Source organism: Hevea brasiliensis, chromosome 4 (genome assembly GCF_030052815.1).
Source record: "Hevea brasiliensis isolate MT/VB/25A 57/8 chromosome 4, ASM3005281v1, whole genome shotgun sequence".
Taxonomy (NCBI): Eukaryota; Viridiplantae; Streptophyta; class Magnoliopsida; order Malpighiales; family Euphorbiaceae; genus Hevea; species Hevea brasiliensis.
Genome location: NC_079496.1, coordinates 8,904,979 through 8,921,523, shown reverse-complemented (window position 1 = coordinate 8,921,523; position 16,545 = coordinate 8,904,979). Strand labels below are relative to the sequence as shown.

The following is a 16,545-nucleotide window of genomic DNA, read 5'->3' as shown; positions in this document are numbered from 1 at the left end:
ATTGATTTAATTATATTAATCATAAATTTTAAATAAAACATCTATTAATTATATATATACATACACATTCTCATTCTGGGTTCAAGAAAAAATAAATAATTAAAGAAAAATAAGGACCTAAAGCACAATTATAAAATGTGACCATTGGCATTATTAAAAGTAATTGATTGTATAAAGTTTTGAACCAGTATGATTTTGATCAGGTTACAACAATGGCCACCATGATTATTACTGATGGGAACCACACTCGCTTAAACATGTCAGAGGCTTCATTTCTGATTCCTCCCAGTTGAGTCTTGTTATCACCCTATCACCCGAAGAAAGGCGGCAGAAAAAATATTAGTAAAGACTGTAAGAATATACTTTGGTGGACGTAGAATCAAAATGTTGTATTCAATTCTCTTGGTTTAGGGAAAAGAAAAGAATATACTGTGGTTGATGGGGAATCAAATGCTGGATATGGAAACCACTTTGGAAGAAGTTGAAGGAAGGCACAGTTCAGGCTGTCGCACAATGTATATTTGATCACCATGACTATTGTCTTTGTAAATATCCTGATTTCTGTGCCATGTCCATAAAGCATAAGTTGAATTCAAAACCTGCATCAGAAATAAAAGATGTTCTTTAACCAAGACAGATGTAAAAACTGCTAGTAAATGAAGTTTAAGCAAAATAGTGAAATAGATCAAATATATGAAATCCTTTGAAAGCCATCCACATCCGTGCACGTGCACAGAGACAAACATGAACTTATTTTAGCTAATAAATATCTCAGTCTTGCAGATACAAACATACAACACCAATATTCGAGGTTGATAAAATCACAAGTGACAAAAACCGATATCTCAAAAAGGAGAAAAAACTTGAACTTCTTGATTCTTGATCCATACTGCGAGACTTCATGATGCCTAGATATGAAGAAATTCACAAGACAAATCATCTCTTAATAATGTGGCAAATCAAACTCACTCCCATATGATGTACTCAAGTATAAAGCTGAGATTTAACTCCAAGTCCACGTTGTCTAGATATGAACAAAATAATAAGACAAGTCACCTCTGAATGATGCTGCAAAGCAAACTCAATTCCATGTGCTCTATCCAGTTATAAGTCTGAGATGCAGCACAGAAACTTACCAGGTGTACTATGGGATATATTATATGGTAGACACCAGATGGAGTTCACGACATTTTAGGCTTAGACCATACCTCAAGTATTCCATGTCCAAAGCTGCTTTCTCTGAATGCGCTCCATTCTGGTTGCTTGTCCCAACAGAACTTTCCCTTAGCAGGGCCAGAAGAAAAATTGATGTGGCATACCCCTCCAAACTCTGGCATGTTATCTTCAGCTGAAGGACATTTTCCATGGTCATCTGCATGATCAACTTCAACTTGCTCAATATTTCCACCATCTCCAACTGTTATGTGAACAGGACCACAGTGGTCCAATGAATAATTATAGACTCTATTCATCCGCTCATAAGCATGCACCTGCAAAGCAGATGGTTGATATTTCATATGATATGGAAGAAGATAATATTGGCATAAAGGCAACTTCATAAGGTATCAATTCTAAGATTATGTAATCAATTTTGCCTTCTCATTCCATTATTGAAAATGTGATAACCTTGCTAAAGTTGGCATGTACCTAGAGAAGCTAATTGTAGTTCTTTAAGTTGATAGAAAAGAACAAACAAGATCAGCAACTGAGAAGTCAACTATCCAATGTTTTTATGTTTCCAAACAATTGAATATAGACTATGAACAAAATACGTGAATTTCAAACAACTAGTGAGGCTAATTGTAGTTCTTTAAGTTGATAGAAAAGAACAAACAAGATCAGCAACTGAGAAGTCAACTATCCAATGTTTTTATGTTTCCAAACAATTGAATATAGACTATGAACAAAATATGTGAATTTCAAACAACTAGTGAGCTTGAATTCAATGGAGGTGCTTTCAAAATTCAAATACGAACAATCTCATATTGGAGGTGAAATATCAAGACAGAATAAGCTTGAATTAAATGTCGGTGCTTTCAAATACTCAAGAACAATCTCATATTGGACTAATTTTGTTTAGACGTTTCAAATACTCGAGACGAATCTCATATTGTGGAAATTTTGTTTAGAAGTCAGATATGATATAAGACCGCATTTTTTAAGGCTTTATAGTTGAGAAGACATGGCTGAGTATTCCTGCATCAAATCAATCTTATTCAACCACTTTCAATCATATTAGCACACAAATTATAATAAAGTTGCAAGTAAAAAGTCATCATGTGAGTTTAAAATAGAGTAGAACCTACTTACATGACCAGAAAAAACAATGTCAACACGGTATTGATAAAGAAGTGCTTCCATTTCCTGCCTCATGCATTCAAATTCCTGATAGTGTGCAGAATAGCTATTATACCAAGGTGGATGCCATGCAGCCACCAGCCAAGGGATCCTCGTGCGGTCTACTCGATATAGGTCTTCCTTTAACCAAGCATACTGAGAACCTAGATAATGCAGTATAGGTAGATAAAATTTAGGAATTATTCTCATTGTAAAATTAGGAAATTTAAGAGTTTTATATTTAGGAATTTTTATCTTATTAAGTCCATTATTTAGAAATTTTATTATTTTTTAATTTATTTTGATTTAATTTAGTATTCTTAATTAGAATTGAATTATGATTTTTATTTTTAATTTGATTAGGGTTGTAAGCTCCATAAGTATAGTTAATTTTCTAATATTCAGTAGCTTTGACTATGATTATTATTGAAATTAAATAAAATTATTAGGAATTAGTTCTTTATTCAAGGATCGGTCCTTGATTTCTCCTAGTTCTTTATTCTTCTTCCATTTGTTCTACATCAATTTGGCATTAGAACCTAAAATCGAGCCAACTTTCGATCGATTTCCGCAAAATTAAGATTCTTAAGATTCTCACATGTGTTTTGTCCTTCGAAATTTTTCCTTACTTTTCCAATTAAAAAAAGAAAAATAGTTGCGAGAAGCAGAGTACGCTGTCACACCCCTCGCACCTACCCATCGCCATCCGGTCATCAGACCTAACAGCTGCCCTTACCAGAAGATTTGCCGGCTTGTGGCTAGTCCAGAGTTGTCCTTCCGGTCGCCAGACATTAGCCAAAACTCCAAATCTGATGGGTCGAATTTCGACCTGAATATTAACCCGCCGGAATTTCAGATTTTCTGGCTATCTAACCTCCCCAGCACCTCGTCGGTGTCTAGAGACTTAGTTCCCACCGTCAGACCTTCTATCTGATACTCTATTAGCTTGAAATTTCCAAGTCGGGTCAGATCCAACTCTTGAACCCCCCACAACTTTAAGTAGATCTCACGCAGCTTACTCTGAGTTGTGTTGCACTGGATTCTCTTCTTTGTTGCTCCCTTTGCCTCCCACATCATTCCCCAATAGCACATTGTGCCACAACTAAAAGGAGAAATTTGTGTTTTCTTAAATGAGATATGCTTCTTTAATTTGAATACGATCCACTGGACCAATAATGAAGGACTACATAATGAAATTACTGATTCTAAGGTACAATCAGATGAATTGTGGGATATAATTCAAAAAATATAAGCTGAAATCAATAACTATTATTAACAACTTGATGAAATATCTTATTTAATAGATTTACATGGTAATCCTAATTATGCTCGTTATAATTTATTTGATGAGTATCAAGATATACAAATAATCTTACAATATAAGGAGAAAGCACTTCAAGAATATATGAACAGGCTCATCAACAAGTTAAGAGAAAGAACTTGACGAGTTTGAAGCATGGAAAGAAGCACATGTGTTTCAATTGAGAGCGCAGTTAGACACAAGAAAAAGTATTGAAAATATAAAAGCAATAAGTCTTGAAAATGCAAGGAAACTACAAGAGGAGCAAGAAAAGCAGCTTGAAATTGAAGAACAAAAAGAGCAAGTTGAAGATAAAATTGAAGAAGAGCAACTTGAAATTGATGATCAAGCTACAAAGCCGATAATGGAAAATTGAAGAACTCAAAATTGTAGTTGTTGAGCCTTCACCTATTGAAGTGTCTATTTTAGAGCAAAAAGTCAATCAAGTATCAACTATCATTCTAATTAATTTTATTTGCCTAGATGTTTTCAGGAATACAAAAGAGAGCGCAAGCTTCTTCAAATCATTCTTGTTGCTACCATTCAAGAAGATCGTACTGTGTATTCTCCTTGCTTGGTTCTTGATCCTTCAACACTTCAAAAATCGAGGATGATTTTTTCTAACTATAGGAGAATAATGCAGTATAGAAAGATAAAATTTATGAATTATCCTATTGTAAAATTAGGAAATTTAAGAGTTTTATTATTTAGGAATTTTTATCTTATTAGGTTTATTATTTAGGAATTTTGTTATTTCCTAATTTATTTTGATTTAATTTAGTATTGCTAATTAGGATTAAATTAAGGTTTCTATTTCTAATTTGATTAGGGTTGTAAACTCTATAAATAGAACTAATTTTCTATTATTTAGTAGTTTTGACTACGATTATTATTGAGATTAAATAAAATTATTAAGAATTAGTTATATTTTCAAGGATTGGTCCTTGATTTCTCCTAGTTCTTTATTCTTCTTCCCTTTGTTCTACACCACTAGAATTGACACCAATGGAACTTACTAGTTAAAAAGGCCCTTCAAGTGTCAGAAATTAGACATGTATCCCAAAATTCTAATGGTGCAGAAAAATCAAAACTGGTGTTAACTATGATATTTATGGAGAAAAGGAATGCTTCATTACCAGTACTGTTATAGTCAACATATGCTCCCAACATGATAAAATGTATGCCACCAGCATCGAAAGAGTAGTAGAAGTTACTTCCAGATCCAGACTCCTCCGATGGAAGTGAAAATCTAGTTAAATATGATTCGAAAGTTATCCCAGCAACTTGAGGTTCAATCTCATGGTTCCCTTCAACAACCATCATAGGAACTCTTGATATCAGCGGCTCCATGAACCTGCAATTCCCATTAAGCTATTTCAACAATAAAACATCGTGAAATTCATTTCATCAAGGTACACACACATCCATAATACAATCAACCATATTGGTGAAAGAAGAAAATTTTGAATTTCTAAGTAAAAGATTTAATCATGTTTAAATTATCAACTTTTTTTTATTCCAAGTCATGCCCATCCACATACTATGATTTAAAGACACCAGAGAGATTACCTTCCCCAGCCATCCCAGCGGGGTTGATATGTCTCTCTGATAGGTGCATCAGGGAATGCGCAAGAGAAGCATGGAACTCCTTTCCCACCAGTTGTACGGTATTGATTTGCATAAGTTAAGTCTCCAATCATTAAAAGCAATGACGGGTCATTCATGATCAGATGATCCATGGTTGTAGAGGAATTACTTGTAAGGCCAAGATCTCCAATAACAGCAATTCGTCGAGGATATGAATTTGGACTAGATGATGGTAAAGTTTCAAAGACATGCTCTTCACTCATGGCTGGGATAGAGCTATCTCCACACTTGTAATAATATTTTGTCCCAGGTTCAAGACCTGCAAGGAAAATAACTTCTAAATGCAACATTTGCAAAAAAGACATGCTTATTTAGTTTGCAACTAGGAGATGAGCATTACTTGATGCCACCATTAACATTATCTGCATAGCAAGTTAATCATCTATTTTCGCGGCAGGTACAATCATATTATTTCCATGAAATGGTTAATGCATCAATTTGAATCTGGATAAACCACTATTAACCTTATTGTCTCAACAAATTATCCCAAATTCAGTCAGTTATCAAAATTCCTAGTTGAATTTCAATCATTATAATCATGATGACTTAAGAAATCAAAACGGAAAGATTTCTTTACCGTCAATTCTGACATGGTGAATGATGCCAGAAGTGTAATTCATAAGTCCCTCAAATGGGTATAATTGACTATAAACAGTTGAATTCCCCCTCCGTTTGCTTGTATACTTTCCACTTTCCTTCCCATACCAAACTTCGCTGGCCACAGAAGCAGGATCAAGAGCAGTTACATTTGAACCGATCTGTGCATCCCCTGAAACAATGCAAACAAAACAAACCAAACCAATTAAGGAATCCGGAAAATTACTCTTTTACCTGAAATACAATTACCAAAACACAAGCAAGAATCTATAAATAGTAAAGATGACCCAATTCGAGAATTCTAACAAACCAAGCAATCGTTAAAACAAATCAGCAAATTTTGGCAGGAAACAGTAAAGACAAGTACCAGTGATCCAAGAAACCCACATTGAAGTTGGTGAAGAGATAGCCAGTGCTATCTGCTCTGGAAAGTTTCCCGTCACATTCTTCTTAAGAAGTGGATGGTCCATTGCAAATCATCACTGCCTCTCCGCAATGAAGAATCAAATGTGCGAGTTACTGGCTTAAATGGGCCTTCAAGAGTAGTTGGAATCTGACTCGTAGCAAGCTTTGTCTGTGTAATAATTGTGAAGAAAAGGGTTACAGGTATCCATAATTTTAAGTAATTCATCTGGGCTTGTGATTTCTAGTTGTGTTTTCTTAGTGAAACTATAAAACAATGGTGGCGGGTATTTATGGGTTGATAATAAGATTTGGCATCTGCAAAATCGACAGTGGAATATGCTGGTGATCGCAAAAAATAATTTATATATGAAAATTTGGAGTCAAACTATTTTCTTTAAAAATGATTTTTTTTTTATAAAAAATATTTTTATTTAAAAATTTAAAACATAAATTTTTTTTCAAACAAACGAAACTATGGAAAAGTAATTTTAAAAAAAATTATCTTACTATTTTAATAATAATAATATTATTAAAATTAATTTTAAATTATTTTTAATTTTATTAAAAAGGCCTAAGTTTACAGCAGGCGAAATAAGCTTCCTAACGCCCATTTGACATTTTTATTAGAATGGATGTTGAGAAAATTATTTTTTTTAAATATATTAATTAAAAATATTAAAAAATATTAAAATTAAATTTAATTAATTTTAATTATAATAATATTAAAATAATAAAATTATTTTTTTTAAATTATTTTTTTAACTGTACGTAAAATAATACTTTCATTTATAAAAATAATTTTAGCATTCAAAACAATGTCAAACAGCTATTAGTTATGGCAGCTACACGTGACAAGATCAGACCTCTTGGTGACCAATGGATAGATTACAAATCATATAAATAAGATTACCTAATGATTTATAGAGATTATGAATTATTATATATTTAATTATATTATTTTTTAAAATAATTATGTTTTAATTAATATAATATAATATTAATATTGTTATTAAATACAATATAATAAAATAAAAATTATTATATAATTAATATTATTTTTGGAAATACTGTTTAAAAATTGGGATTTGTAAATAATTTACTATATATATATATATATATATATATATATAAAGATAATATAAATTTTTTGATATTATAAATAATATAAAAAATTAAAAGTGTGTGCATTAAATATTACACAATTATTTTATTTATTTATATATATATATTAAATTTAATTATTTAAATTAAATATTATTATATTTTTAAAATTAATCTATATTCTAATGTTGCATGAAAATTTAAAACTATTAATATATCTTTACTCACGAAACTATAGTTGTTAGGTTAAAATAAAAAGAAGATTATTTTGTAAAATTATAAATTATTATGAGAACAAGTTTTTATATAAGTTTTATGTAGAATTTAAAATACACTATTATAGATAGTATATATATCAATTAAATAAAAGAAATTATAAGTCTATAAATAAATATGAGAGAAAATTAATTTTATTTTAAAAGTTTTATAATTAAAATTTATATTTTTATAATTTCAAGTTTTTGGACATACATTTTTTTTATTAATTCATATATCATCATGTATAATTTTATAAAACATATAATAATGTTAAAAATATTTTATTTCTTTAATTATCATATTATTAGACTTTATTAATTTATTTAATAATAGTTACTAAATAAAATTATGATAAAAATTTCTAATGAAAGAATGTTGACCTTAGACATATTTTTTTTTTCATTTTTTCAATAATAATAATAATAATAATAATAATAATAATAATAATAATCACACACTGTGTAAATAGAAGATAATAAAAAAAAAAAAAAACATGAAACGAATAAAAAACCTTCAAATTTTATTATATTATAATTATTAAACAAATGTTTATTATATGTTGAATAGGTAATGGCTCAATATAATTATGTATGGAGGATCTATCATTTATCACAATATGAAAAACGCTATAATTAATTTTTAATATATTAATGATTATTATATAATATTTAGTTTTCACTTATGGATGCAAAATCTTAACGTATTTCTTCATTTTTTTCAATAATAATAATAATGCTTTAATAAGAACCGCATTTGTATCGTGCTAATGAAAAAAAAAATGGTATATTAATGTTTCACAAGTAATTAATTTTATAATGATTGATTAAAAATAAATTTATTTTTAATTATAAAAAAAATTATTAAATAGAAACATAAAATTTTAATTTTATATTTATAAGCAAATTCTAAGTCTGTAAATGATTATGAATGTGAAAGTTAAATTAAATAGAGAATATAAATAATTAGGTTTATTATAAATATTTATTATTACAATTTTATTAAAATTAATAATTAAATAAATAGTTAAATAATAATAATATTACAATTACATTAAAGGCAGTTTTATCCATTCCCCATATACATGTATTTTTATATATTATAAATTATAGATATATTAACTTTGTAGTTATGAAGTTGATATTTTTCTTAATAAGATGGTAACTTTTTTCCATCTTTAGTTTATTTTTCTATTCATATATAGAATATTGTTGGAGCTTGAAAATATGATCTGATCATTCATATGGGTCAATTTGAATCCACAAAATCTAAAAGCTATATATATATATATATATATATATGATCAAAAGATATAACTACATGAATATATGCAACTCTTATTAATAGTTATATATGTGTGTGTGAAGTGATGTACTTATTAACCAAAAGGTATAATAGCTTTATAAATAGTCAAGTTTTGTCCTCATTAGTGAGATAAGAAATTGTGCAAGTGATTGTACATGGCATTACTCATGGCTATTTAAAATAATATTTTTTTATTTATTTATAGAGTAATTGTTTTTTATAAAGAAAGTATACATATAAATTATGAATTAATTTACATAATTCATATTATTCATATGATTATATGATAGACAAACTATATTAAATATGGTGGAGAACTTAGGATTATATGAATATAGGTTACAATCATGTGTTGGAATTAGAATCTATACGTTGAGTCTTTAATTTTTCTTCAACTGTTTTAATTTAAATGCATCAATTTTGATTTGAAATTTGAGTTTGAAATGTTGAATTTAAAATTTATAATTTATAAATTTAAAAATTTTCTATTTAGCTAATAAAGAGAATTTCAAATCTTGAGTTTAAAATTTTATTTGAATTTATAATAAATTTTCTACAATTACTAAAGTTAAAAATTTAAATTACTTTTTTTAAATTAACATGAAATTTTAATTAATTAATATTTTTTATATTACAGACGCATAACATAACTTTGGCATCCTAATAAATGAAAAATAATAAATTTAAAATATCATTACATTGGAGACCTTACCTTAGGGGTAGAAGAGACAAGATGCTTCACAAGAGAGATATCAGGAATTTAGGATTTAAAATATCTTCAATTTTTGAGCTCCATATTTATTTGAGATTCCGTGCAAATTCAAATCTCTTTTTATTTTGAACTCTCAAATAAGGAATTTCGCCTAAATCCAAAATCCACCAAATCTCAAACAATTTTGTAAAGAGAAAATTAAAATACTTGGCAGACGATGAATCCGTTTCCCAGTTGCCCTCTCCTTGATTAATTCCTAAAGCATAAAAGTCCTTGAATACAGATGGAAAACCTTATATAACGACTTGTCCTCTCCTCTATATCCATCTTATCGTTTTCTGAAGCTATTAGAAACCCTTGACACTGTTTTTCTAGTTGAAGGTATATACTTGTAATGGCGTCTTCAACAGACTGCGGCTATGGTTACCACATCAATGTCTCAGCCTGGGAGATTGGTGATCCTGTCCAAGACAATACTTTGTCCTCTTCCTACTTATTCATTACTTGTAAGGTTGAGCTTTCTTACCAATCAGAAGCTATCTCAACAATCATCACCCATAAACTGAAATCCATCGTCTCTGCTCCTACTAAATCAATACCCAAGAAAATCACTGCCCATGAAACGGAACACACCTTCAGATTCCCATGCGACTCTTTCATATCCACCCATGGCGGTAAAACCGTGTCCTCCATTATTTCTGATATGAACATCCCTTTCTCTCTGGAAAACATCCAGTGGAGAGAGCATGTGTGCGAACCTTGGGTTCTATTGGAGAACCCTGATGATCTACCGAACCACATACTTGATCTTGCACGTTACACCATTAAAGGGTTCGAGAAAACTGGCCGCAAGGAGTTCAAGATGTATATTCATATTGAAAAGAAGATAATTCTGTCTCAACAGGAATACGAAACAATGGCTCAGGGTATAGAGGATCAAGAACGTGTCGAGATGATCAAAGCCACGGCGATGAAAGAAATAATTGGATATCAAGTTGCAACGGGGAGGTTATTGTCAAGAACTGAATTGTTGCTGAGACTCAGAATCATACTGAGGGAGAAGAATGCAACATTAGACTGGAGTTCCTTGGAGTCGTTGGCGAATCAAGTTTCGCAGACATTTATGTGGACTCAGAAACGAGGAAGATCATCCTTAGAATCATCAGTTGAAAAAGCAATAGAATATTTAAGAGTAAAGGGTTCGGATGTTGAATCAATGGGGCGATGTTCAATATGCATACAAGAAGTGGAGCTGAAAAGTTATGTGAGCAGATTGCCTTGTTCTCACATGTTTCATCGAGACTGCATCAAAGAATGGCTCAACAAGAGCCACCTTTGCCCCTTGTGTCGATTTAGTTTAGATCAGTAGTCATACAGAACTAATGAATTTTTATGAAAGAAAATTTTTATAACTTCTGTAAATTTTTTACTGTTGTAACACCCCAAAATTTTATTAATTATGAGTATTTTTGATATTTAAATTTTATTTAAATTTTAGGAATTTTTTTGAGATTTTTCGGATTTTAAAAAATCGGGTTCGATTTTCCGAAAATATAAACTTTGATGATTTTTAAAAATTAATTTAAAGACCATGTGGCAAAACTAAAAATATATTTGGAGTCTGCGTATTTTTCTGAATTTTCTGGAATTTTTTCGGAATTTTTGGACCTCGTTTTCGGTCCCGAGGCAGAGTAAAAATTCAAAATTTTGTATTTCGAATCGAACCGGCCGAATCGAACCGGACCGGATCGGACCGGTCGAATCGAACCGGCTCCCTTTCCTTTTTCTTCTCCCGCGCGCGTCTCTCTCTTTCCTCTTTCTTTTCTCTCTCCTCCTCTCCCCTGCGCGCGCGTCGCTCCAGTTTCTCCGGCCAAATCCGGCCACCGATTGGACCGGGTCTTGTGTCTAAAATCATCTACTCGGCGAGAGCTTTCCATAGACACCAAGAACGCCGAAATCCATCGAGCGGATTGTCCGATTTTTGCTCGGGAAGATTTTCGCCCATTTCGACTTTTGGGCTAGATTTCTCAAAAACCGTGAATCCCACGAGAAAACCGAGGCTACCAGCACGCTCCACTCGACGAGAGCTTCGCGGGATATTAATTTCAAAATTTTCCGACAACGTTTTTCGGTGGGTCCCACGGAACTTCGCAGTGTAATTTCGAGCATTAAATGAGCTTAGAAAATTCTGAAAAATTTATGTACTAACCCCCGTGTTATGGGCTTCGTGTAGGTATCCTCGATTCGCGGAAATTCGACAGTTGACCGGGTCTGCAAATTTCGCCGCATGCACCGTTCTGAAAAGTCTCGAATTGGACCGAGGTTTTGGCTAGCCCCATTGTCGACGTCGGCGCGTTCAAGTCGGAATCGGCAAAGGTAAACCCGAACCTTGCTTTTCGTAATTTTCTAGTGCTTAAATAGGATTAAAAATCCATAAAATATTCGTGGTAGCTTAGAAAATTACGATTCTTTTTGCAATAGCTTAGTAATATTGCTAAGGACCGTGGGGCAAAGTTTTATAATTTTTAGAGCTTGTTTGGGCAGTTTTTTGCAAAAATGATCAATAATAAGGACTAAATTGAAATTTTTCGTATTGTGATGGATGATTGATTTGATGGGCCCAGGAGGGCTGTGATATGATTGAACTGTTGATATATGGATTGTGAATATAGAAGTGCGTTTTTAGCCCTTTTTCAGTTGGGTAGGTCCTAGGTATAGGGAGACTCTGTGATTTTCTAACGACTTAGGACGTACTTGATCTTTTTCTTTGTTTGTATTGAGTCAGACTGTATTAAATAACTGTAATATAATTGTCAGGTGAGCCGGGACAGCCTTCTTCCTCCGCCCAGCCGTCACAGTAATTTGTCGTCAAGTTTGTGAGTAAAATATTAATTTTAACTGTAATTTCGATATTATTATATGTTCAAGATGCCCATGCATCACTTATATGCATATATTTATGTAGTTAAACTCTCTAGGCACGAATTATGTTGCATTGATAATCATTAATGTGCCATGAGTGTTGTTGTGGTAATTTGGAGCAGCAGCGTATGCTGGCGTGCGTGTGATGTGGTGTGGACTATGGATAGGACGGTAGACACGCTTGAGTTCTTCTGGGACCGGGTCCTTCGGGTAGACACGGCTTGAGTTCTTCACGGGACCCCGATTTGGTATTTAAGTGGAAGTCCGAAATGAGTTCTTCACGGCACCGATTGGATTTAAGAGAGTCAGATAGGATCGGCCCATATACTATGAATGATGTTACAGGTGTGTGAGTGCTCCAAATTACCTTTTTGATGCTATGACGTGAATATGATGTTAATGTTGCATTTCACTCTACAAAGTTGCATTAGTTTGAGATAGTTATAGAGATTATAGTTAAGATTGATATTTTACTCTCGAGTCGAACGCTCACTCTGTTCAAAAATTTTTACAGCCACGGAGGATATTTTGTTCAGGTTAACTCGCTTATCCTTCGCAGTTGTTTATCCATGTTTGTGTAATTTTAATTACTCCTAGAATTTCTGCATGTGTTAGCGAGATTTATTTGAATTTGGTCCGTAATATTTTTATCATGTTGGACCGTAAACTTAAATATGTTATGTATGTTTGATGGATTGGATGAGGAGCCGAGCTCCCTTTATTTTATGTTGATGAGTATGTGGAGGGTGAGCCGAGCTCCCCAATTGAGTATTTATTGTGTTTACAGTGTCGGGTGAGTCAAAACTCCCCGTTGGAAAGTCCATTTTATGGCGGACTGTCCGCTTGGTTTCTTGAATTTGGGCCCAATGGGCCTCGAGTGGGTAAATGAACAGTTAAGGCTTACTACGGGCCTCGGGGCTTTAGGTCGCCTGTGTCCTAGTGCCAGTCCGCCCATAGGTTGGGTCGTGACAAATGTGGTATCGAGCTTAGGCTCCGCATTCTTAGGGAATGTTGTCTAAAGTGTTGGGAAGAGTCTAATAGGAGTCACATGCGAAATATAGGGTCCACATTCGTCTTGCATTGTCATCTTTGCTTCTAGTTTCGCTCCATATGTTATGTATAAATATGAGTCTATAGAGTCAGTATAATGTGCGCTTTTGAATGTTGTGGGCTAATCTGCTGAATTTCGGAAAATGCGTAGAAGGTGAGAGAGCCGCCATCGCACTGAACTGCATGTGCCTGACGAGGTGTCGGCACAGGATGAGGCGCCTGCCCCGAGGAGGCGGGGTAGGAGGCCTAGAGCTGCTCAAGTAGAGGAGCAGCCAACCCCAGTACAGGAACAGTCCTTTATGGCACAGGGTCCCATGGACCCCATGGCAGCTACTCTAGCTGGTCAGAGAACCATCGACATGATGGCTCAGTATATGGTCCATCCTCCACAGCAGCAGCAGTCCACAGCACCAAGAGAGGAATCTTACAAACAGATCATCAACTTCAAGAAGTTGGTGCCTGGTACCTATGATGTGTCAGACGATGCATATCGGTTTTTGGATTCTCGCAGAGCAGAAATGTAATTACAGTTGACTGATAGAAGACTGATAGAGTGTATGCAGCACGTCATGGGGCCCATGCCTAGACAATGGATGAATGACTACGTGTTACCTCGGATGGAGGGTTTGACATGGGCTCAGTTTGTGGAACTTTTCATCAATCGGTGCGCGTAAAGCTTCAGAGATCGTAAACAAGGGCCTTTGAGGCCTTAAGACAGAACGGCAGGTATGTAGATTAATATGCTACAGTTTTTCTGGAATTGAGCAGATATGCCCCTGCAGCAGTAGCTACAGAAAAGATGAAGGTGAAAAGATTCCTAAAGGGGCTTGACAGGAGGTATGCGAACCTGGCCATGATGTCTGATCAGTCTTTTGATGTGGTGGTTGATCGAGCCAAACAGATCGAGATCAGTTACGCTGTGGATGACAGCGGAAGAGCCAAGAAGAACAAAGCGTAGGGTTCTCGGGTGTCCCACCCATGGCTACTACGGTGGTGGTCAAACTACTTACAGGAAGAAGCGTAAATAAGAGGAGTGGTTTTAGACACAAATCCGAGGGTTCGCACTGTGGTACGGATCCAGAAGTGGTACGATTCAGGCAAGGCGCCTGCTCGTTCAGATCCTCTTTGGCACCGTGTGCACAGTGTGGAAGAGGACATTCAGGACCTTGTTTGATGGGGTCAGGAGTATGCTTGTGTGTGGCCAACCGGCCACTTTGCTAGAGATCGCCTGCTGATGAGCCACGATGGGGTCACAGTGGTTACATTGCAAATGTTCCTCGACAATTGTATCAGGTGCTTCCAACATGGCAGGCAGTCAGATCAGTGGCCAACAGGGCCGAGGACAACGGTGACGTGGATTTGGAGGCGGTCGGAGGTAGAAGTCGACGTGGTTACGCCACTCAGGGTAGGGGTCAATCTCGCTTTTTCACCCTGACCCACCAGATGCTCGAGCTTCAAATGCGAGTGGCGGTATTCTTCCAGTCATTCTTATGAGGCTCGTGTTTTAATAGATCCGGTGCTACGCACTCATTTGTCTCCCCGTGTTTGCCATGAGATTGGGTAGAAACCCTACAACTTTAGAGTGCCCTTTGTCAAGAGCTACCCCACTTAGTGACAACATAGAAGTAGACATGGTATTTCCGGTAGCCCAAAGAGTAGTGGATGGAAAGATCCTCCCAGCAGACTTGGTTCCTTTACCAGTAATGGATTTTGATGTTATCTTGGGGATGGATTGGTTGGCAACTCATTACGCCACCTTAGACTGCAGGAACAAAAAGGTGTACTTCCACATACCTGGTGTGGACGAGGTTAGCTTTGATGGTGACAGGAGCGTGGCTCCATATAACTTGGTGTCGGCAATTAGTGCTAGGAAAATGTTGAGGCGTGGATGCCAAGGGTATTTGGTATTGGTGAGAGATACCTCTGTGGAAGGTGTCGCGTAAGGAAAATGTTCTGTTGTCGGAGAATATATGGATGTCTTCCTGCAGGAGCTTCGTGGTTGCCACCAGAAGGGAGATAGAGTTTTGCATCGATGTTGTGTGGGTACAAACCCCATTTCAATGCCACCTTACGAATGGCACCAGCAGAATCGAAAGAGTCAAGGAGCAACTACAGGAGCTTTTGGACAAGGGTTTCATACGTCCGAGCACTTCACCCTGGGGTGCTCCTGTTCTATTCGTGAGAAAGAAGGATGGGTCATTGAGGTTGTGTATTGACTACGCATACCGAACAAGGTGATCGTGAAGAATAAGTATCCACTTCCTGATCGATGATTTGTTTGATCAGCTCCAAGGAGCTAGATTCTTTTCCAAGATAGACCTGCGGTCAGGCTACCATCAATTGAGAATCAGGAATGAGGACGTGTCCAAAACGGCTTTCAGGACAAGATATGGTCATTATGAGTCCTTGGTGATGTCTTTTGGACTCACTAATGCACCAGCAGCCTTCATGGACTTGATGAACAGGTGTTCAAGTCATTTTTGGACCGCTTTGTCATCGTATTCATAGATGACATTCTGGTATACTCTCGGACCGAGGAAGAACACGTGTGGCACTTGAGGATGGTGTTGCAAACCTTGAGGGAGCACCAGCTATACGCCAAATTTTCAAAATGTGAATTTTGGCTAGAAAGCATCTCATTCTTGGGACACGTGGTTTCTAGTGACGGTATTCAAGCGGATCCCAAGAAAATTGAAGTCAGAATCGATTGGCTTAGGCCTACAATCCACCGAGGTGCGAAGTTTTCTGGGTTTAGTGGCTACACAAAGCGATTTGTGCAAGATTTCTCCAGATAGCGGCTCCCTAACTAAGTTGACCAGAAGAATGTTCCATTCATTTGGACAGATGATCGTGAGGTGAGTTTCCAGAGGCTCAAGGAGTGTCTAACTCATCGCCTCGTGTTGACACTACACCG

General features: G+C 34.9%; 1 protein-coding gene and 1 pseudogene across 1 annotated transcript; one reads left to right on the top strand and one right to left on the bottom strand.

Annotated features, from left to right (window-relative positions):
* Positions 1 to 128: 128 nt before the first annotated feature.
* On the bottom strand, positions 129 to 6,637 carry LOC110638423 (purple acid phosphatase 23-like; annotated as a pseudogene).
* A 3,112-nt stretch (positions 6,638 to 9,749) lies between these two features.
* On the top strand, positions 9,750 to 11,052 carry LOC110638411 (uncharacterized). The gene has a single exon (XM_021788959.2). It carries the CDS (start codon positions 10,054 to 10,056, stop codon positions 11,026 to 11,028), a length of 975 nt encoding a protein of 324 aa, XP_021644651.2. The 5' UTR covers positions 9,750 to 10,053; the 3' UTR covers positions 11,029 to 11,052.
* Positions 11,053 to 16,545: the final 5,493 nt, after the last annotated feature.

Excerpts from the sequence above, each read along its gene's own strand:
- LOC110638411 (XM_021788959.2), top strand. The coding sequence starts at position 10,054 with ATGGCGTCTTCAACAGACTGCGGCTATGGTTACCACATCAATGTCTCA.